General features: G+C 40.6%; 9 protein-coding genes across 10 annotated transcripts; 1 reads left to right on the top strand and 8 right to left on the bottom strand.

Annotated features, from left to right (window-relative positions):
* Positions 1–169: 169 nt before the first annotated feature.
* On the bottom strand, positions 170–2037 carry LOC9326520. Its single transcript, XM_021014288.1, has 2 exons — positions 1885–2037; positions 170–456 (listed from the first exon to the last, which is right to left on the bottom strand). The coding sequence occupies exons 1-2, from the start codon at positions 2035–2037 to the stop codon at positions 253–255; spliced, it is 357 nt and encodes a 118-aa protein (XP_020869947.1). The 3' UTR covers positions 170–252.
* LOC9326519 lies at positions 1381–3577 on the bottom strand. Its single transcript, XM_021011234.1, has 2 exons — positions 3359–3577; positions 1381–3274 (listed from the first exon to the last, which is right to left on the bottom strand). Exons 1-2 carry the CDS (start codon positions 3454–3456, stop codon positions 2686–2688), a joined length of 687 nt encoding a protein of 228 aa, XP_020866893.1. The 5' UTR covers positions 3457–3577; the 3' UTR covers positions 1381–2685.
* A 114-nt stretch (positions 3578–3691) lies between these two features.
* On the bottom strand, positions 3692–5829 carry LOC9326518 (proteasome subunit beta type-3-A). The gene is made up of 7 exons (XM_002890410.2): positions 5623–5829; positions 5328–5509; positions 5115–5222; positions 4861–4950; positions 4416–4500; positions 3995–4089; positions 3692–3902 (listed from the first exon to the last, which is right to left on the bottom strand). Exons 1-7 carry the CDS (start codon positions 5626–5628, stop codon positions 3854–3856), a joined length of 615 nt encoding a protein of 204 aa, XP_002890456.2. The 5' UTR covers positions 5629–5829; the 3' UTR covers positions 3692–3853.
* A 70-nt stretch (positions 5830–5899) lies between these two features.
* LOC9329243 (N-glycosylase/DNA lyase OGG1) lies at positions 5900–7683 on the bottom strand. The gene is made up of 3 exons (XM_002890409.2): positions 6958–7683; positions 6498–6708; positions 5900–6401 (listed from the first exon to the last, which is right to left on the bottom strand). The coding sequence occupies exons 1-3, from the start codon at positions 7602–7604 to the stop codon at positions 6159–6161; spliced, it is 1101 nt and encodes a 366-aa protein (XP_002890455.1). The 5' UTR covers positions 7605–7683; the 3' UTR covers positions 5900–6158.
* A 144-nt stretch (positions 7684–7827) lies between these two features.
* On the top strand, positions 7828–12065 carry LOC9326517 (SWI/SNF complex subunit SWI3C). Of its 2 annotated transcripts, none has more exons than XM_021011231.1 (9): positions 7828–8023; positions 8184–8708; positions 9292–9830; positions 9983–10340; positions 10433–10506; positions 10693–10778; positions 10882–10949; positions 11053–11228; positions 11325–12065. In XM_021011231.1, the coding sequence occupies exons 1-9, from the start codon at positions 8008–8010 to the stop codon at positions 11889–11891; spliced, it is 2409 nt and encodes an 802-aa protein (XP_020866890.1). In that variant the 5' UTR covers positions 7828–8007; the 3' UTR covers positions 11892–12065. The 2 variants fall into 2 exon arrangements, with proteins under 2 accessions (XP_020866890.1, XP_020866889.1); XM_021011230.1 differs by having other exon boundaries at positions 7842–8023; positions 11044–11228.
* A 34-nt stretch (positions 12066–12099) lies between these two features.
* LOC9326516 lies at positions 12100–13750 on the bottom strand. Its single transcript, XM_021011235.1, has one exon. The coding sequence runs from the start codon at positions 12851–12853 to the stop codon at positions 12236–12238; it is 618 nt and encodes a 205-aa protein (XP_020866894.1). The 5' UTR covers positions 12854–13750; the 3' UTR covers positions 12100–12235.
* A 107-nt stretch (positions 13751–13857) lies between these two features.
* On the bottom strand, positions 13858–16851 carry LOC9326515 (replication factor C subunit 4). Its single transcript, XM_021011233.1, has 12 exons — positions 16710–16851; positions 16544–16622; positions 16324–16403; positions 15721–15843; positions 15568–15637; positions 15416–15489; positions 15082–15202; positions 14941–15003; positions 14796–14855; positions 14573–14698; positions 14403–14489; positions 13858–14168 (listed from the first exon to the last, which is right to left on the bottom strand). The coding sequence occupies exons 1-12, from the start codon at positions 16751–16753 to the stop codon at positions 14076–14078; spliced, it is 1020 nt and encodes a 339-aa protein (XP_020866892.1). The 5' UTR covers positions 16754–16851; the 3' UTR covers positions 13858–14075.
* Positions 16852–16919: 68 nt separating this feature from the next.
* Positions 16920–19361, bottom strand: LOC9326514. Its single transcript, XM_021011232.1, has one exon. The coding sequence runs from the start codon at positions 19180–19182 to the stop codon at positions 17062–17064; it is 2121 nt and encodes a 706-aa protein (XP_020866891.1). The 5' UTR covers positions 19183–19361; the 3' UTR covers positions 16920–17061.
* Positions 19362–19513: 152 nt separating this feature from the next.
* LOC9326513 lies at positions 19514–21954 on the bottom strand. The gene has a single exon (XM_002890405.2). It carries the CDS (start codon positions 21744–21746, stop codon positions 19635–19637), a length of 2112 nt encoding a protein of 703 aa, XP_002890451.1. The 5' UTR covers positions 21747–21954; the 3' UTR covers positions 19514–19634.
* Between the last annotated feature and the right edge of the window lie 306 nt (positions 21955–22260).

Below are 22260 nucleotides of genomic sequence, written 5' to 3'. Positions count from 1 at the left end.
CAGGGCACAGGCAACATTATTTTGTAATTATGTGAACTAATATTAAATAACGAAATTACCCTCACCTAATCATCATTACCAAGGGTAGAAACGGAATAACAACAAGAAATTAGTACACCATAGATTATAGAAAAACAAATTATTATTTTTTTTTTTTGGTGTAAATGTTAAATTTTATACCCTTTTTTTATGTGTTGCATACAACTTATTAATCAACCACAATGGAAAGGAAAAGACGACGGACCGAATTAGCTAAACAAAAGGAATACAACCAAAATAAAATGCAAGTAGAGAGAGAGAGGAAGAGTCCGGAGCAGGGAACGAGAGCAGACGATCACCGAGAAAGCGATCAACAGCTTTGCGGATGTCTTGGATCGAGCATGAGACCGTGGAAAATATGCGGGAGTTGCGTTCCCTCCAAATAGCAGAGATAGACGCCTGAAAGATGAGTTTTTTTTTTTATATAACTTGATGAACCTAAAGTGATGAAATTCCTTAAGTCTTATAGTTTTCTTCTAGATTGTGTTTGCACAAATCGAGCGACCTATCATTTTACATGATTCAGGTTAGTAAAACCTCAGTTAGATTGTTTTGTAGTTTTGTGAACAATTGCTATGTTGACCAATGAAAATAAATTGCTTGGGTTCATTTATGTGGTCCTTTAGGTACGTCACACATTCTAGCTGTTGCCCCTGAAGCAATATGGAGGAGCCCAATACCATAAATATGATTCTTAAATTGAATGCATCAATATGATAAGACAAAAACGCAATAGATTCAAGATTTTGCAAGCACTCTAAAGATTCTCATTCAGGTTATGGTTTTGCCCTCATAACAAAACTAAATTTTTGGTTTTATTTTGCTTACAATACTTATTAATCCTAAAAACAGCAAGAAAACATAATGAAAAGGTCCAAGAAACAGAGAGATTGCTCTATAAAAATTGACCCATGCATTCATACAAAAAAAAAAAAAAAATGACCCATGCAGCTGGTCAACTTTCAAGAAGAGGAATTAGAAAGCTCAGAGGAGACCATCGACAGTTGTGGGTAATTCCTCCGCGACTACATTGTAAAAGTTCTGAATATCGGCCAACATCCTCAAATAAGCGTCAGTCACAAAGTTGATGGCGACAATAATAATATGTAATGAAAACTGATAAAAGTTATATGGGCATAGACTGGCTCCTGGATTGAAAATTCAAGTTTTTGTCGATTCTACGGAGGGCAAAAAACGTAAGAAGATATGCGCCAGTTGTTCCACATAGCGACCGATTACACGGCCGAAGAAGAGATGGTGGTTCGTGAGGCCAACAGATTTTTGGGCCTTTGAATTTAATTACATTTAGTAGTAAAGCATAATTTACCCACGTAAATCTGCAAATAGTTTACACACAACTTTATACATACGTACCATATAGCTCCATTAGAAAACCTTTAATCTCTTAGAAAGGTGGTAAATAAATAGTGGAAAACCACCACTTTCTCTACTTAGCATCACACAAGATAGTAAAACATAATTTTACTGGGCTTGTAAATAATGTGTAACACTGTACATTAATAGCAGCACAACAGCCACAACTCTTGTGTCACACACGAATTTTTCTTGTCGCCGGTTGGCGAAAGCTTCGACCAACAACTCGAGAAGCCAGTCGATAGCAAGGTAGGCCGTGGCCTGGCCGGATCAAACACAGAGAGAGATCAAAAGACAAAAGAGACAGAGGAGAGATTTGATTTTGAGAGAGATTGAATGAAATAAAAACTTACCCTCAGCATGTCCTTGTCCGGAAGGATTTCGCCGACATTCCCCTTTTCGTGGTTGGCTCAAAGCTTCAGAATCTTCCCCAAAATCTCGCCGTTGACGTTAGGAATAGCTAGGTATCACCTTCTTCTCTGGTATCTTCTTTGGCTCGATGAACAAGTCGCCAATCATGAATGACAACAACTTGGACTGCATCAAACGCTTCGCCGGTACCGTAAAACTTTTGTTGTCATTGCTGATCACTTCGACTGTCATATCATCGGAGGATGTCGACATTTGTGTTTTTGTTTTCTTCTTTAGTTTTTCTCTGTTTCTTTCACGAGTGAATGAATATTATGGTTCTACACTACCTTATTTATAAGGCAGAAGAAAACCATTAATCTCTTAGAAAGATGGTAAATAGATAGTGGAAAACCACCACTTACTCTACTTAACATCACACAGGATAGTAAAGCATAATTTTACCGACCTAAAATCTAAGCATAATTTACACACAACTTTATACATAACGTACCATATAGCCCCATTACTCTTATTTCCAACAAGATTCCTTATCTTTACTACTCTTGTTGTTTCAAACAGGTCTTGAATTGCTTCTCCAAAATCTCAAAACTTTTTCTTTATATGAAAACAGAACCACCACCACCACTTCTTGTCTTGAAGCAACAAACAACTACGATTCGCCCCTCTAAATGATCAGTTACCATGGTTTGCTTGAGAATTTCTCTTCACAACTTGTCAAAGAAACATATATTTATTATAACTTGCAAAAATCCAAGTTCACTCTCTGTTGAACTTGAAACGATGCCTCACTAGCGGCTTCGACTCACTACTAGCAAACCTTACCACCGAGAGACTCTTCTTACCGCAACTTACACATCGACTGTAGAAATAAATGTATTAAGAAGACTGACATGGTTCATTTCAGGCTCTGCGAGAACCATGGTAAACTCGATTTCTGCGTTTAGAACCCTTCCGTGTAAATTTAGACTCTCTGCTCACTCTAACACCATGAATAGGACTACTTCCATCAGCATGTTGGCTCAAACCCGAGTCAGAACGATGGTCTTTCCTCACACCAACTCTAACACGATGGCTCCTCGGTCTCAAAGACTTTCTAAGACGCTCTTCTCTTCTGCATTCTGGCCTCGATCTATGGTATGTGAACGACCCATCATCGCCATCATCATCATCATCGTTATCACTATTATCATCATAAGCTTCCTCTATATATCTGTGGTGTCTGCGTCTTCTTCTACGTTTAGAGTGTAGCAGATCATAGCAGAAGAAACTACAGCAATAGCTAAGCATGTAGAACCAGCAAGAGACTAAAGCCCAGAGGAGTCTGCAGAAACCGTGGATGATACAATGCCAAAACCCAACTTTGTATAACATGTAGATGAAGAAAAGAAAGAAGTAGGATAAGATTAGGATTAAGGCAGCTTTTGCAAGATTAGCCACGCAGAAATTCTCAACGAAGCATATGAAATCCCACGGTGATGGACAAACCGAACTGTTCCAAGTAAGATTTTCCCTTAAGCAGATCAATAAACTATGAAAGATTATCGTAATATAAGTGATGGTTTTGGGTATTTACCTGCAAGATTTTCCAGACAGAAAGTCAAGTGGAGAACCAAAGAAGTTTCCGATAGAATGTGAGAAACCGGTGAAGAATGAGTCCAACACGTTACCCATCACGACCAACTTCCGATTTGGATTTAACTTGATTAGTTATACTTATATGAATCTTTAGACGGATTAGCAGACGTAACAAGCAGAAATTAAGACAAGAAGTTAAAGAGGAGAAAGCCGCTTTGTAACTGCTTAAGATCTGGTGGTTACTGTTAATTTGCAGTTTTCTCTGTTTTTCACGATATTTAATTGTCTTTTCTTTTTGTAAAAACAAAATAACGGCAGGAAATGAAACCAGTGTTATTAATTCGTCAACTCTACGAATTGAAAGAACAATAGATCAAACATCATCCAGAACCCATAATTTCAGAGAAGGTATATATGATAAAACCGGGATGCGAAGGTTACTCTACTTTAAACCGGATTACAGCGAAAAACAACTTGGATAGAAGAAGTGAGATCAATCCATCCTTCCCTTTAGGATCCTCTCCTTAATCTCTGTTGGTGTTCTGTACAACATATCACCACGGAAGAATTGTTTTCAGAATAATGTGGGGAAAAAAAAAAAAGAAGAAACCCATTGAGAATAATGAGGACTTACACAATGTATACGTGCCCTCCCCAACCACTCAGACAATCACGGTCAACCGACGAGAGAAGTGCTTGCGATATTGTCTCGAACAATTCCTCAGCTTCCTGAAAATCCTCATATATTAAGCCAGAGTCTTGATACGTAGGTCTAATAAATTGGAGTATGGCTAACAAGCTCAGACTATTAAACACCTCATGCTAAAAGGGACAATTGAAGATATCAAAGAGAAAACTAATGGCTATTGTGATTCCTACGGGCATTATGCTATGCACCCTAATGATCACACCAATTCAAGATTCGACTTTATACATAGTAACACTAAACCTTGAACCTACCAAAACTACAACGCCTAAGTGTGGTAATTCAAGCATTTTCACTGACGGGATTTAGAAATAAAACAAGAGATGATGAGATTTTTTAGTGGACAAACCATATCTGGCTTGTACATTGCCTCACAGGCTCCATACAGTGACTCTGAAGCAGTTCCAGATACAACAAAATCTTTAGCCAACTCTCTGCATTTAGAAGAGAACAACTATTAAAACAAGTTCCCTGTTATATCAACAGCGAATAAAATGCAACAACCAGGTTGAAAAAAATGCAGCCATTTTCTAAAAACAACAAACACAAAATAAATAGATGTATCAAAACAATATGAAGACGAAAGGGAAAAAGGAACCATGAGCATTTCCCACTCATAGGATGCTGAGATAAGTCCAAAAATTCCAAAACCAAAACCAAAACAAATAACATCCACGAGACATCTGGCTCAAAGACTATATAAACCACACTAACCAAGCTAATGACATTAATATGTAAAAGGGAAAAGCGTGCATACAAATCAGAGATTTAACCAAGAAAAGATGTAAACATACTTGGCTCCAATAGAGTCCATCGTGCAAATGAAAGGCTTGTCATCATCTCCCAAGCCAGCAATCACAGGTTGGCATAAGTAAGGACCAAATCTGAAACAAAGCAACCAATCTGATTATCTTTCTAAATCATGATTCAGAGACAAACTAAAGTAAATCATTCCTAACAAAAATCAAAATTAGACTCAGAAGCAGCATCGCAAATCAACAGGTAATTAATACAGCTAGTCAACTTGATAAACAACACACACACTTACCTCTTCTCGTAAAGAATGGCTGAGACAAGACTAGCGAAAGTTTCAGGCTTCATGTCTCTCTCTTCACGAAGCTGGTAAAGCTTATGACGAAACACCAAGCGCTGGTACCTTCAAACATCAAAGACAAAAAGCAAGAGCCAAATATTGTCAATTCAATCCAAAATGTGAAAACAAACAAATATGGAATATCTGGAAGCTTGCACGATAGTTTACAGTGTTTGAACATCAGTAGCGAGACCAGAAAGACCGATGAAGACACGATCGTGGATCTTGGAGATTCTCTGGAAATCAGTGGCGATTGTCTGTAGCTGAACACCGAGTCTCCGATCACTGGCGATGGCGAAACAGTTCTTACCTACCATAGCAACAACGGCACTTCCATTGTACTCGAAGATCTGCATCGCCACAAATATCAAACAATTCATCGTTCAGTCACTATTAAACCATTGATGCGTAAGACTAATAGATTTTGAGGTCTCTGGAATTCAAATTGAGAAAATAAACTTACCGACATCGGAAACTTAGGGTTTTCAGAGTAGAATTTTCCGAACGGAGAAGAAATCTGGGAAGGTGGAGGAGGAGAGAGAGAGTACTAAGTAAAGTCGACGGTGGCTTGGAGGAAAATCCAGCCGTGACTTTCTTTTTCGCCTCCAATATTATCTTTTGGGCCTAATTTTAGGCCTCGTTTTATTGGGCTTCTTGAAGAAAATTATATTCAACAAATTTTGTTTTTTGACAAAAAAAACCTCATTTGAACCAGAATTTTAATATTCAGTAGAATGCAATTTACAAATGAAAGTCATTGTGATAACAGAGAATTGCAAAGGGAACAAACAATTAGAAGTTTGAATGAAAAGCTACAAGTACAAATCAAGATTTGGTTCTCTAGTAAATAATGATTATAAGAAACAACTACGCTAGTACACCAACACTAAACAGGGAGCCAAATATTGCACCCGCCTCAGAATTTCGGTCAGTCCTTAGCTCTTCCAAGTTCAACTTTCTGGACTAAACGATTCATGGTGGCTTAGGTAGACAGCATAGTCATGGCTTCGTCGTGTCACAGCTCGTTTCATTATCTTCCGTAGAATTATCCAATTTGCTAATGGGCTGGGAAAACGATTGCAAGAGAGTTTTTTGTGCAGGTAACTCCGCAATGAAAAGCAATGTTTGAGCCCAACCAGCATATTCACCATATTTACTTACAAATGCTTCTGCCACTCTGCAGTGGAGTTTAGGTGTCAGTTTTGCACCAGCAAGGTCTGGCAGTAGATAATTTGTTGCGATCTGATCCATTATCCAAAACAGAACAAAAAAAAGTTGCTTGAGTCATCACCAAAATGTAAATGTAATAGAAATCGGAGACTCGGTGGACTTTGTTACCTGCCAGACATGTGTGTCAACGGGAATAGCACTATGCTGATCAAGAGAAAACAGAGCTATGCAAGCTGCTACCTTTGGACCAACACCAGGTAATGTACACAGAGCAGAAACTGCCTCTTGGAGATCTAATTTGCGTAGAGAAAGAAGCCATTCATCGCCACCACCTGGCTTTGATTGCAAAGCATTCACTGTACCTGTTATGTATTTGGCTCTGCTCACCACAAGATGGAACAAGAATCAGAGATTGCAACTGAGAACAGAACCAATCAGAGAACGGCCACACAATGATTATCTAGCTTAGAACAAACATTAGCTTCAATTCTATGAATGTATGGCCACAGAGTAAATGAAGATATAAGCTTCAAGCAAAGTTTTATCCTAAATGGCTAATTGAATATGATGTAACCTAACAGTAGATGAAATCATTGAAAGGCAGTAAATTGAGATAATGATGAAGCACCTGTAACCAAAACCAGCCTTCCTAAACTCTGCTTCAGAAACCCTAGATAACCGATCCAATGATGGGAACTGATGAAACTCAAATCCATCAATGTCACCCAAATGTAACCCTAAAGACGAAACAAAATCAACCATCTTCGTAATCCTTCCAATGTTATTGTTCGATGAGCACAAAAACTGTATCAAGCACTCGAGCGGATCCTGCCTCAACACACGAGCGCCACGGAGATGCTTCGCTAATTCTCCGAAACGAGGATCCTTTTTCGAGAAATCAGACCATAGCTCAGCTAACGAGATCTCAGCATTGAGAAAATCAAGCAACGCAAGCTCCGCTAATTTAGGGCTAGTGCTGCAATGGACGCAATAGGAAACAGTGTCATCTCCTGGACGTTGTCGAAGAGAGACGAGATGAGGCCCAATCGCTCCGCTATACTGAATCGCTCCAGTTTGCTTCCACCGGAATGTTTGACCCGTCGGAAAAGTTAACGGTAGAGTGAGCTCTGTGTGGGTTAGTTTTAACGAGAACCATTTAGGTGTTGTTCCTGTTCTGTGTAGCTTCTGTTTGAGAATCGGTGTGACCGGCGGAGACAGTGGTGGTTTCACGGTGGTAGAGATCGACGGCGGTGATGTAGCTCGAGGTCTCTTCATCGCCGTTGCTCGTTAACGGAACCACCACACCAGTATTTCTGCGCGACGGACAACTAATGTATCAATCAATTTGAACCGGTTTAATATTTTACTAACCAAAACAGTCAACCGAAATTTGGATTGGTCAACGAAGCTTGAATTTTGAACTTAGAACTTCCATCTTTCGAACCCTCTTGTTCATCGGGAAGGTTAGGTTGTCCTGGAGAATGAATAAATAAATAGAGAGACTAAAGAAGGTAATGGCGAAAGAAATTGCGAGAAAAAGGTTTGGTGTTTAGCTCGAGAGCTAGAAATCAGAACGACTCGGAGCAGAGAAGACAAAGAAAGCAATTCTTTTTACTTAGGTTCTTGCTTTGATTCCACAGAACCCAAAACCTCTCTTTCTCTATCTTCACCCACAAGAATGCCAGCTTCTGAAGGTAAAATTGCATAGCGAAACGACTTTCTCATCTTTATATATCTCTCAAAATCCAATTTTGAATTGGGATTTGACTTACCCACATAGATCGTAGTTATGGGTATTTCGAGTACGCGAGAATTCGTATGAATTGAATTACCCTTTTTTCAATTCCGTCGCAGATAGAAGAGGGAAATGGAAACGGAAGAAGCGAGGGGGATTATCGGCGGCGAGGAAACCGAAACAAGAGGAGGAAGATATGGAGGAAGAAGAAGAAGATAATAACAACAACAACGAAGAAATGGATGACGTTGAAAATGCCGATGAGCTTCACCAAAACGGCGGCGCAACTCCCGATCCGGGACTTGGTATTGGCGAGGTAGTTGAAGATTCTGGTTCGCGCATCTCTGATTTCCCGGCAGTGGTTAAGCGCGTTGTGATCCGTCCACACGCGTCTGTAATGGCTGTTGTGGCGGCTGAGAGAGCTGGTTTGATTGGGGAGACTAGAGGGCAAGGTTTACTTCCAGCTCTGGAGAACATTTCGTTTGGGCAATTGCAAGCGTTATCTACTGTACCGGCTGATTCTCTGTCTCTTGATCTTGATGGATCGTCTTCGGCTTATGTTATCTCTCCACCACCTATTATGGAAGGAGAAGGAGTTGTTAAACGCTTTGGGGATCTGGTTCATGTCTTGCCTATGCATTCAGGTTTGTTTTTTCTTTCTTTTTCTTCAATTCATGAGTTTGCATATACTTTGAAAATAACTATGTTTATATGCTCATTTATGTTCGAGGTAAGGCTTTATGTAGTACCAGCTTTTGCTGGTTAGTAGTCCTGTAGTATATATTGTGATTGGATTGAGAATTAGTCAAAAGGGTTTTTATGCTGGTATCTCCTAAGCGTATAAGACTATAAGTTCTTATCTTCCTTTTGTCTACTGCATGGTTCTTAGTTTACATTATTAATCTGAAAGCGACTCAGTTTCATATGATATCTTTCTCTACGTTCCCATGTTCAGTGTGATGGAAAGGAAGAGGTATTAGAACATTTGTACATGATCTCTGTATCAATAAATTAGAGTACCTGCAGGCTTGAAGTAGCCTTAGGTGACTTATCTCAGAAGTGCATCTTGAATAGATTATGCAAGTGATGTCCTTTTAAAATTTCATTTCCTGGATTCATGTTCCTCGAATATATCGTAATTTTCTTCTTAGTTTATTTTTACTTTCTGATATTTTTGTATACAATGCTCAAATTTATGCTTCTACTTTTGCTGTTACATTTGAGCAGATTGGTTTGCACCAAACACAGTGGATCGACTTGAAAGGCAAGTGGTGCCACAATTTTTCTCTGGGAAATCGCCAAATCATACACCCGAAAGTTATATGGAATTCAGGAACGCCATTGTTTCAAAATATGTGGAGAACCCTGAAAAGACACTGACGATTTCTGATTGCCAAGGATTGGTTGATGGTGTTGACATTGAAGATTTTGCACGAGTTTTCCGTTTTCTTGATCACTGGGGAATAATCAATTACTGTGCCACTGCCCAGTCACATCCTGGGCCTTCTAGAGATGTATTGGATGTGAGGGAGGATACAAATGGTGAGGTCAATGTGCCGTCTGCTGCTTTAACATCTATTGATAGTTTGATCAAATTTGACAAGCCCAACTGTAGACACAAGGGGGGTGAAGTCTATTCATCCTTGTCAAGTTTGGATGGTGACAGCCCTGACTTGGACATCAGAATTCGTGAACACCTATGTGATAATCATTGCAACCACTGTTCCCGACCGCTTCCAACTGTGTATTTCCAATCGCAAAAGAAGGTTCTTAGGCTGCTTCCCCTTACGTATTGCTCTTTGTGTATCACTATCTGATTTTTCCAGCCAGTGATGTAATAGACTCCAAGCCTTATCTTGCTTACTGTTTCGGATACTGGAGCGCTTTTAACTAATGGGTCTTCATCTCTACTTTACAGGGGGATACACTCTTATGCTGTGATTGTTTTCACCATGGAAGATTTGTTGTTGGACATTCTTGTCTTGACTTTGTAAAAGTGGATCCAACCAAATTTTATGGCGATCAAGATGGAGACAATTGGACTGATCAGGAAACTCTCTTGCTTCTTGAAGCTGTGGAACTCTACAATGAAAATTGGGTTCAAATTGCTGATCATGTTGGTTCCAAGTCAAAAGCTCAATGCATTCTTCATTTTCTTCGATTACCTGTGGAGGATGGTCTTTTAGATAATGTTGAGGTTCCTGGTGTAACTAATACGGAAAACCCTACAAATGGATATGACCACAAAGGAACAGATTCAAATGGGGATTTGCCTGGTGATTTTGTTTTATTCAATTTGTAGCAATGAATTACTTTCCATAGTTATTTCCTTTGACATGCCATACTCATTGTCGGCTTGCCTCTGCAGGATATTCTGAGCAAGGTTCTGACACTGAGATCAAGCTTCCATTTGTGAAGTCTCCGAATCCGGTTATGGCATTGGTTTGTGAACTTTTTTCTGATGCAGATTTCATATGCGCTTCTCATTATCCTTATGATCTCACCAGTTAGAGATATCTGATCGATTAATCTGAGAGCAAAATCGTATGCATATTTTGAGTGGAGAATGGTCCTGTATTGCACATAAGTTTGGAGATTATGAGGATCCTGATACCGAAACATTTTTAGGTTGCATTTTTGGCATCAGCTGTTGGACCTCGAGTTGCTGCGTCCTGTGCCCATGAGTCCCTCGCGGTTTTATCTGAGGACGATAGGTTAGTGTATTATATAGTCTCTATCCAATTTAAAAATCTCTGTAGTATATGATTCAGTTTAATAAATTATATGGACGATGCTGAAACTTCTTGATCTATCAAGGATGAAATCCGAGGGAGTGCAAGGGAAAGAAGTCAGCTTGCTTGATGGAGAAAATCAACAGCAAGATGGTAAGGAAGTTATTTGATTGTTCTCTTTACTGTAATTTCTTGGTTCTTTTGTTTTAACCTAATCTGCGATACCAACATGCTCTAATTGTAAAAGAAAACTCAGGAGCACACAAAACATCAAGCCAAAACGGAGCAGAACCGCCGACTCCACTGCCACAGGATAAGGTTATGGCAGCATTTAGAGCCGGTCTATCAGCTGCAGCAACAAAAGCAAAATTGTTTGCTGATCATGAGGAACGCGAAATCCAAAGACTTTCTGCAAATATCGTTAATCACCAGGTAAAATAGCCGAACCAGTTACTGATGAGAATTACTATAGTTAGTTGATTTATTTTGTTGTATAGTGTTTATTGCTGATCTGAGTAAAAACCGCAGCTGAAGAGGATGGAGCTGAAGCTAAAGCAGTTTGCAGAAATTGAAACATTGTTGATGAAAGAATGCGAACAAGTAGAGAAAACCCGTCAGAGATTTTCTGCAGAACGGGCTCGTATGCTCACCGCAAGATTTGGATCACCTGGAGGAATCTCTCCACAGACTAATAATAATAATCTCCAAGGCATGTCTCTATCCACAGGTGGTAACAACATCAATTCTCTCATGCATCAGCAACAGCAGCAGCAACAACAACAAGCTTCAGCAACTTCTCAACCAAGCATAATCCCGGGATTCGGCAACAACCCGCAAGTTCATGCACAGATGCAGTTCATGGCACGCCAACAACAACAACAACAACAACAAGCTTTCTCTTTTGGCCCAAGATTACCGCTCAATGCGATACAGACCAATGCAGGATCAACAGCATCACCAAACGTCATGTTTGGCAACAACCAACTTAATACCCCTGCAGCAGGAGCAGCATCGATCAACCAGCCTTCGTTTAGTCACCCGATGGTTAGGTCTTCCACGGGTTCAGGCTCAGGGTCCGGCTTAGGCTTAAACTGAGATCCATCTGTCTAGCTTATTTAGCTTATCAGTATCCATATTTATTTTGCCTTGTTATTTTTAAAGATAAGTTAATGGCTTTGAGACCGTAGTGTTGTTCTAAGTTAGTGTCTTGTAGTATCAAATCATCTCTGAACCATCATCATTGTGAATTAAAACAGTTACCAATCTTAATATCTTGTCTATGTCTATCAACTCAATTAGCCTATGATAATAATATAGACAATTTCATTACAAATCTACATGTGTACATTAGTTCTTGTCGCAATGAAAAACTCAAATATTTTTTTATTTGATTTTAATTTCTAAAATGTTTTTTCTTTTTCTAAAAAAAAACAAAATGGCTAACCGAGGCGGGAACGAGCCATCATTAAAATGGTTTTTTTCTCATAAGAGCTCAAATCCGAATCAGTCCGTTTCAGCGGCGAACCACGGCGAGAAGAGAAGGATGATATCGGCGAACCCCACCTCGAAGAAACTGCCGATCCGTGGCTAGAATCTTCCGACGGAGAAAACGTTGTTCCCGATTCATAGAAATTGTCAGACTCCGATGATTCCTGACCGGTCTTTTTTAAATCGCCGCTCTTACTCTTCTTCAAACCAAACAATGACTTGGGAAAAAAACACCGGGGGAAAGAACCACCGGCTCGAGGGGAAGAAGATCGGAAATATGGAGTCGGAGGTCCTGAACAGTTGAACTCGGAATCTGAAGGCGATTTGAGCTTGAAAGACGACGGAGGAGGAGCGAAGGGAGAGACTGGTCGGCTTCTGGATTCAGAGATGAAAGAAGAAGACGGAGATGGCGAATTCGACGGCGGAAATGGTTTTAATTTGACAGGAGGAAGTTTGTTAGGAGGTTGAAGAAGATCATCACCGGGTCGGGTTTTGGGTACACCGGGTCGGATCTCCCACTTAAAAGGCACAGCTCCGGGTCTCTTGAAAGAATCGTCACCATCGACCATTACTTAGGTAACCCCAAAACAAAGCGTTTCTTTGATCAAAATTAGTTTTAAGGATACTAATAAGAAACTACTTATAGATTTAGATTAGATCAATTATTTTTAGAACGTATCCAGATTTATGACAGTTCTATGTGAAGATTCAACGAATTTGTGTCTTGACAGCATTTTTATTTATTTATGGCATTACTAATGTTTTCTGTAGATTTGATGTGTATCCGAATCTTCTTTTTATGTGGATATGGTGAATCCTGGTAAATTAATACGCTTGTATTTTATGACATTTTCCAAGGATTTTACTCTTTTGATTACTAGAGGTAATAAGTAGAAAAAAATATTATATAAATCTACTACATTTTGGGATCTATACCTAACTAGTAAAGTATCACATTCATCCTTTTACAGTTTTACTAAGACATCAATGTTCACAATATTGGACATGCATGTTAAGGAATCCACTAATCAACACAGCAGATTCTTACAACAGATTTTGGTCACCTCTCAAAACTTCAATGTAAGAATACAAAATGAGGAACAAAATATATAATCAGTCCTCTGCAAAACTGCTTTGTGTGGACAACGCCGCTGGTGCGGCAAATAGGTCGAGGCATATGATGGTCCTTTTATCGAGATAGATCCATGATGAACCAGCCTTCATGTATAAGTCATCTCCAAGCATACATTGAATGTGTAGGGCGACACAACAGTATTCCTCACACATATAAAACCGTTTTTTCGGATTTATTTTTGCCTCCCAAACTTCACACCAATACTTGTCTCACTCCCATAAGAAAGAGTGAGCTTATGCTTATCATGCCTATACCTCAATTTTTGAGGTAAAGAAGCACACTTGAACACAAAGAAAAGTCACATTCCTCAATGCAATTTGAATGTTTCTGTTGTGAAAGGATGCATATATCGTTCGCAAACACAGCATGTTCTTTGCTCTTCTGGTTTGGATGTTAGGAAATTAGGAATAAAAGATGCATATGACTTTCATGGACTAATGGCTCAAAAAAATACATCTCATAGTTCTCTTAAAACAATAACTCTGTAACAGCACATCAGGCAGGGTAACCACAAAAACGTCATAATGCTCCAACTTTTTTTTTTATCAAAACCTAAACTATGACAGTGGCATTGTGAAAACTCATAAGTCATAAGGAAAAGGTCCAAATCAAGCAGGATCAAGATGCAGAGCTTTATACTTTAAAGGGTATTTGCATTAGAAGTCTTGAGCCATTTCTGAGAGGGCAAGAATTGTATTGCTTGCCACATCCAGAAGCTGCAAGTACTCATCCGCCCCGTCTACAAGTCGCTGGATTCATCAAAAAGAAAAGGTATGAGATATTTTATTATCATTAGAGGTAACAGAGACATGCTTGGCAAGATTGCAACATATCTACAGATTCAAATAATAAATCTAAGATGCGAACTTGACTCAAAACCCGTAATATAATTGAGTCAAGATGTTGGTAATTGATCTCACTTGAGTCTTCAACTAACTCCATAAAAAGACACATGTAAGGAAAACTAGTACGGGAAGTCTTACCTTATCAGTTTCAGCTAAACATTTGCAGATTTTAGCCTTTTGCATGTCTGTTATGTCACTGTCAGCCTCCGCAACTATATCGAATAGCTGAAAGAGAGATGTAAAGAAGTGGTTATAGCCACAATTGCATGACTTAAATGGGGTAAGAATAAGAGACTGAAATAGAAAACCTGATTGATGATTTGAGATGCCGGATATCCTTCTGCGACTATGTTATCCACTTCCTTGTTTGCAATATCGAAATCACCACTTTTGCATGCAGTAAAAAGTTTATTGACTACCTCCAGGGGAACTACCTGGTAGATTTGTTAGACATCCAAATTAACAATCAGGAAGTCTGACTTGGTTGAACTACCATACACTTATGCAAAACTGGGTTAACTTGATCCTTACCCCAGATACATCGAGTAAATCTGTAGAAGTTATTGTTGACCCAAACAACCGAGTAGCACTCTGTAATATTCAGGCCGAAAAATTGGTTCACATCTCTATTGTCAATTTCGTCCAATAACAAAGATTTCAGATAGTTTTATCTTACCTGCAGATATGTGATGGCCCTACGGAGATCACCTTGTGATATGGAGCTCAAAGTTGAAAGAGCCTAAATAGGAAATGGCTACAATAAATAGCTTTCACAAAACAAAAATAATAAGGTGAACCTTAAAGCATTTGCTCATACCTCTCCACCAAGGCTGAGACCTTCTTCATTACAAATATGCAATATACGGTTACTCATGACTTCTTCAGAAAGTGGTTTAAACCTGAACTTCGCACACCTGGAAGCAAGGGGCTCTATGATCCTAAAGAATAAGGAATCAAAGTTATAAGGGTGATCAAAATCAGTGGAATTCATAGTTCAGCAAGTAGCTCACTATGAGTAATTGAGTATGTTCCAAATTATAAACGAAAAAGCAGACATTTAACATAAACCAGAGAGAAAATTGGAGAACAAATGAGAGGGAGATGAAATGTGAACAGAAGGGAAAAAAAGGAGGCCGTTGTGACAGAATTACCTGCTGATGTAATTACATATGAAAAAGAATCTGGTGACTTTGGAGTAAGTTTCCATTGTGCGCCTCAAGGCGTTCTGGAGAGTCAATAAAATAGTTCATGGCAAACACATATCATAGGTACATATGCGGTAGTGAATAGATGTTCAATGTACCTGAGCATCTTCTGTCATCGAATCAGCCTCATCTAGGATGATGATCTTAAACGATGGGCAAGGATAACCGCTGAAGTATCAAATCGTAGGTCTTAGATGAAATACAGAAACGAGAAAATGACCCAACAATAAAACTTAATAAAAAGTAGACACCTTTGACGATGATTAGACCCAACAGCAACAGCAGCAAAATCCTTGATCTTTGTCCGAACAACATTAATGCCTCTGTCATCACTTGCATTGAGCTCCAACACCCTAGACTTGTATAGTTCAGGTCTGTAAAAACTCTTTAGTTAGTTGACATCCCCATTGTAAAAATCCACATATTACAGCAAAATGAAATAACAAAACAAGGACAGCCTCATGAAATACATCTGTGATTATTACTCCCAAAAAAAGCTGAAACTGACTCATATGAGACACCCATGGAGGCAATGGAAAGAAGAACAAGACAATTTAGCTTCAAAATCTAAGGACTTACATAGAAGAATCATAATTCCTATGATATCACATATTGGTATACTATCTAGCAACCTAATGGAAAAAGTTGGTATAAATCATTATGCAACAACAGAGCCTGAGAGTGCATATTATATCAGTATCAACATAAAAAAAATTCAAGTTATTTGAATCACAAACCTGATTGTATCATATTAGAGATCACATGGTCTCATACAAGTTAAGCACACACAAATGAATCAATCAAAAATCCATCCGAATTTCAGCTTTCACAAATTAATCAGAAGAATAAAGTACCCAAAAAGCTGGTGGGCGATGGCAAGTGCAGTAGTGGTTTTTCCAGTGCCTGGCGGTCCATAGAAGAGCATGTGCGGGCACTACAACAGAGCCGCACACAAAATTAAAACCCAGAATTGAGAGCCAAATTCGACATCTAGGGTTTTTCACACTTGTACAAAATCAGATTTCAAAAATTAGGGATTTGTCCAGATAAACAAAGAGTTTAGAGTAAAATTACGTCAGCAGTCTGGAGAGTGTTGGTGAGGACACGAACCACCTCTTCCTGGTGAGCAACGTCCTTAACCTGCTTCGGCCGGCTGAATCCAAATCGGAAACAAAAAGAGTTAATTAAACCCGACTTAAATTCCGTCAACGGAATAAAAATCAGTAAGAAGAAATCGTACTATTTCTCAACCCATGGCTGTGAGCTCTGAAGAACTGGCGCCATTCCTCTCTTCTTCGCCTTTTTTTTTTTCTAATTTTCTCTTCCCAATTCGTTCCCGGTGACGGAGAGAGACTCAAAAACCTTGTACGACGTTTTCTGGATTTTCCCGCTCCCGCCTTACACCCTCCAACTCAGAAAGAGGGTTTGATATCTTATCGACTGTTTCGACTTTTGACATTATGATATTATTACATTAACGATCTCATATTCTCATTAATACAGAGTCTTATACATATACATTGGCAGTCTCATACAAATCTATAAGTAGTAGAGTTACACGCTGGGATACATTTCTGTTCTAATCATATATATTAACAAGATATTTTTCGGCCTTTTAGTGTAGGGTACTTGTTTAGCCAGTGACAGTCTTCAAACGAGCACCTAGAATTGTTCCTCCTTTGCAGCACCACATTGTTCGGGTGGATGAACCGAGGGGCCCATGCCGGTGTCCCATCTTCATAAGAGTTATGCGTCAGCCTTCTCAAATTAGAGCCATCTAATTTCACCGTGAAGATATCACCGTATGGCTGGTAATGATGCGGGTTCGAGATCGGTTCCGCTGAGATCCCAGCATAATCAGATGTGAAGACTAATGATTTACTGTCCGGGCTGAAGATTGGGTGGTTTGTTCTCCCACCTGTCCCGCTTTGGATGAGTTTCCTTAACCCTGTTCCGTTGGGGTGGATCAAGAAGAGCTCGAAACTACCCGAGCCAGGGCTTTCTCGATCGGATGCAAACGCGATCCATTCCCCATCCGGTGACCAGTTACACATTGTGTCAGTCCACGCACCTTCGGTTAACCTCCATAGACCACCGCTTTCGCCTTTCTCAGCATCCATTATGTAGAGGTTTTTGTGACCAGTCCGCCCCGAACGAAACACTATCCGCTTACCATCCGGAGATGGCCAAGGGAAAGCATTGTTCTTCCCGTTTGTCGTTAGCCTCCTCACGGAAGATGACTTATCAGCTGCATCGACTTCAATAGAGATGACATCAACCTCTGTTCTCTCTGTAGCAAACGTTGGACCTGAGCTAGAGTACACAACTCCAGGTCGAACCGGATCCCAAGCTGTCGAAAACGCCATTCCGTTGTACACTTCACGCTGCCCTGAACCATCTGGCTTCACCACAAACACACCAGGCATTTTGACGTATGCGATACGATCACCTCCTGGTGAGAATGAAGGAAACGAACCATCGATTCTAAAGAGAGAGAGGTCTGTTGTGGTGGTTTGAATATTCTCTAGGAAAAGCAGAGGACTTCTCCGTCCATTAGCCTCACCTCTACAACTATGATATCCGACTCGAGACGAATCAGGGGACAAGAACGGATTCAAGTGATAACTCTTTGGCGCCACCAAACGAGTCAACTCAATAAACTCATTCCTCTTTAGATCAAACAACTCCACGTGGCGATAATCCGAGCCTGGTCTCCTTGTAGCCACCGCTATGAACTCGTGGTTGTTTGGAGACGTGGCAGGTGTGAAAGCATGAACTCCCGGTGGTGTGACTCGTTGTATAGTCACTGACTCTGTAGTTAACGGTCCGTTTTCAGGTAAGATAGCTCGGTAAACGCTGATCCAACCATCCTCCTCGCTTCTTCTATGGAAATAAAGAGTCGTCTCATCGACCCAACATGGCCAACCACCGTGCTCCACCACTTTGACACGGTGAGTCCCATCCCGAGTCGAGAATACATATATGTCCGTACTAAGCTCTTCAACTTCCCCTGTCCAGCCTCTCTCTCCGTACGAAGCCACGGCTGTTAAATTTCCGGAAGGCGACACCGCCGGGCTAAAATCAGCTACACCACTCGGTGTTAACCGCCGGGTTAACCCAGTTTTTAACTCGGTAGAGTAAACGGCGGTCCAGCTTGTTCTCGGCTCACCTGAGTTTTCGTGAGTTGACACGTAGACAAGAAACTCACCACTCAAACTAGGCTTATCTTTAAACGAATTTACCGTCATGCCACTCTGATGATCAAATCCGGATAACAACGGAACTTGGACTCGAGACGGTGCTTCTAACACCGATCGTCGTTTCATTTTAGAATCGGAGTCGCCGCCGTAAATTAGATCGTAGTAAATGCTAGAAGTACCGTTTCTCTCGGTGACGTAGATGAGATGCAGAGGAGACGAATCTTCCATTTGAATTAGGGTTTCGTCGGGAAGAAGAGAGATTAGCGCCGGAGTAGGAGACGGGAAATAGCCGTTGAAATTTACGGATTCTCCATCGGTTATTCGGAGCTCGTTGGAATCGGACGGTGGATGAGTCGTTGAGAGGGTGAATATGTCGAATTCGTAGCGGGATCGTCCTAGAGTGGTGAATATGATGGTGTCTCCATCACCAGCGTTCGAATTTTGATGTTCCAACGTTGTTGCGTGGAGTGGTAGCAGAAGGGACGCGAAGAAGATAATCTGAGCAATATTCATGGCGGTGGCTGGCCACTAAATGAAGACGATAATCGAGTTTTTTTATAAGGCGGAGGAAATTTTCAGAGAGTGGTGTAAGAGATGACGTCATTATGGTATTGTAGGACCCTTTTGAGATAAGTTTACACGTGGCAGTCAGTCGTGGAATTTTTACTTGTAACGTTTCTGACAAAAGTATATTATTTCACGGATGATATTTCTTCTCTTGTATTCTACGAATTATCTCCGTATTCCGAAAATATCTACTTGGAAAAATAGTGATTGGTCTATCTAGCATGGACCATGGTGCAGCACACGACAATAATTTCCAAGATCAATGTTGACCATATTATTTTAAGAAAATATTGGAAATGTTAAAGATCAAAGTTATATTATTTCTTAGGCTACCCCCTGATACTTAACAAGATATTATCTAACAAGTTTTTAATTCGAAGAATAAGTTACATAACAAATCATTGTGAAGGAACAACACACATTGATGACATTGTTACGGGCTTATTCATTTTCATTTTCACGGTAGTATTTTGCGTCTTGAAATCTTGGATAGAGCAACTAGGTCCAAACCTCTTAGGCCACGCCACATCACCGGTAGCTTTGATCTTAGGGAACCACATTGGCGGTCCATCTTCCACCGAGTTATGCGTTAGCCTCGTCATACCAGACCCGTCCAAATTGACAGTAAAAATCTCGCTACTCGGGACGTTGAAATGCGGATTACCGATCTGCTCCGCCGATATTCCAGCATAAATGGTAGTGAACACGATTCTCTTACTGTCGGGACTAAACATCGGATGCATCGATACCCCACCAGTCAAGTTTTGCGCCAGCTTCCTTAAACCGGTCCCATCCGGATGAACCACATAAATATTCATCAACAACGTACCGGGAAATTCCCGGTTCGATGCAAACACAATCCAATTACCATCTGGTGACCAAGTAGCTATCGTATCGTTCCAGTTTCCGTTCGTTAACCGGAACAAACCACCGGATTCACCTTTCTCTGCGTCCATTATGTAAAGGTTTTTAGTACCGGACCGAGAAGAACGGAACACGATCCGTTTACCGTCAGGTGATGGCCACGGAAAGGCGTTGTTTTCGCCGGTAGTCGTTAGTTTTTTAACGGCGGTTGATGGATTTGGTGCATCGACGTTAATGGCGAGAATATCGATTTGAGACTTCCCTGGAGCTAAAGCTGGACCTGAGCTTGTGTAGACGATTCCATGTCGAATTGGATCCCAAACTGTTCCAAACCCCATTTGTGGAAGCAATTGACGTAGCCCTGAACCGTCTGGTTTCACAACGAAAACGCCTGTGAAAGAGACGAACGCGAACCGGTCACCTTCCGGCGAGATTGACGGGAACGCACCGTCGAATCTGAAGAGAGAGAGGTCGTTGGAAGTGGTTTTGAGGCTTTGGAGGAGATTCCGAGGAGTTTTTCGTCCAGTTGCGTCGCCTCTACAGCTATGGTATCCGACTCGGGACGAGTCAGGGGAAAGAAACGGGTTAAAGTGTTGACTCTTCGGTGATACGAGACGAGTCAACTCGATGAACTCGTTCTTCTTTAAATCGAAAAGCTCCACGTGGCGGATTTCTGATCCAGGCCTCCTTGTAGCCACCGCGATGAAGTTGTTGTTGTTCGGTGACGTGGCGGGTGTGAACGCGTGAAGTCCCGGTGGTGTGACTCGTTGAATCGTAACCGTTTTGGTGGTAACCGCTCCGGTTTTGGGTATAATCGCTCGGTACACGCAGATCCAACCGTCGTCGCTTTTCCGGTGGAAATACAGAGTCGAGTCATCGACCCATCTCGGCCACCCGCCTTGCTCGACCACCTTGACTCGCTGAGTCCCATCCCGAGTCAGGAAAACGTAGATATCTGAACTAATCTCTTTCTCTACCAAGCTCCAAGTCCAGCCTTTCTCTCCGTACGAAGCCACGGCTGTCCATTTCCCAGACGGAGACACCGCCGGAGAAAAATCAGCGATTCCAGGCGGTGTTAACCGCCGAGTCGACTTAGTTTGTAACTCAGTCGAGTAAACGGCGGCCCAACTCGCCATGGGCTTACCCGGATTCTCATGTGTCGACACGTAGACAAGATAGTCGCTAGTTAAAACAGGCGTATCTTTCATGGAATTTACATTCATACCACTCTGTTGTTCCTCGCCGGAAAATAACGGAACCTGAACTCTAGATCCAGATTTATCGTCGTGAACGACGTCGTAGTATAAGCTAGGAGTTCCATCTCTCTCGGTGACGTAGATGAGATGCAAGTCTTGTGGTTGAATCTGAGATTTATTGGGTAGAAGTGAGATTAACGCCGGAGAAGGAGAAGCGAAATGGCCGTTGAAATTAACGGATTTGGCGTCGGTGAGACGGTGCTCATCGGCGGGTGACGGTGGGCGATGGCTCGTTGGAAGAGTAAAGATGTCGAATTCGAAAGTGGGTCTCCCTATCGTCGTGAACAAGATGGTTGAGCCATTTGAAAGCTGAGGCTTGTTCGATGAAGCTGATGATAAAGAGAGGAGAGAGACGAGGAAGAAGAAGAGAGTGGAATTGTTGAGTTTCATGGTGGACTCTTGTTTTGGGATTTGGCGAATGGCGGGAACATTTTATAGGTGAAAGTGGGTGACGTGGAGGATATTGACACGTTGGTTGACTTTAGTGACCAGTGATTTTAACCATTTGGGGAAGTTTCTAGTTTTGTTTATTAAATAAAAGAAAAAACCATGCTTTATTGGGTTTTTTTCCTTTTTATTTTGTTAAGAAGATCCAGTTTTTGGTTATTGGGTTATGATAATTGATATATAGTGATATGATATACAATTATACATATATACTGTATCTCTTTATTTTTGGAAGTGGGAATATATCAATCTGAATTGAAGGTGATGGTGGATCCGGAAGTAAAGATTTGAGGCAAATAAAATCTTGGAATATTGGTGGAAAGTAGATATATTAGCATTTTCAATATGGCAATAAATACAGCAGTTCTTAGTTTTATTTATTTTTTTTAATTAATAAATTTTGGGAAATAATATATCATATATCACTTTCTCAAGTAATAAAATTGTATAAGATATG

The sequence above is a fragment of the Arabidopsis lyrata genome (assembly GCF_000004255.2).
Source record: "Arabidopsis lyrata subsp. lyrata unplaced genomic scaffold ARALYscaffold_1, whole genome shotgun sequence".
Lineage (NCBI taxonomy): Eukaryota > Viridiplantae > Streptophyta > Magnoliopsida > Brassicales > Brassicaceae > Arabidopsis > Arabidopsis lyrata.
This window is presented reverse-complemented; position numbering and strand designations above follow the sequence as displayed.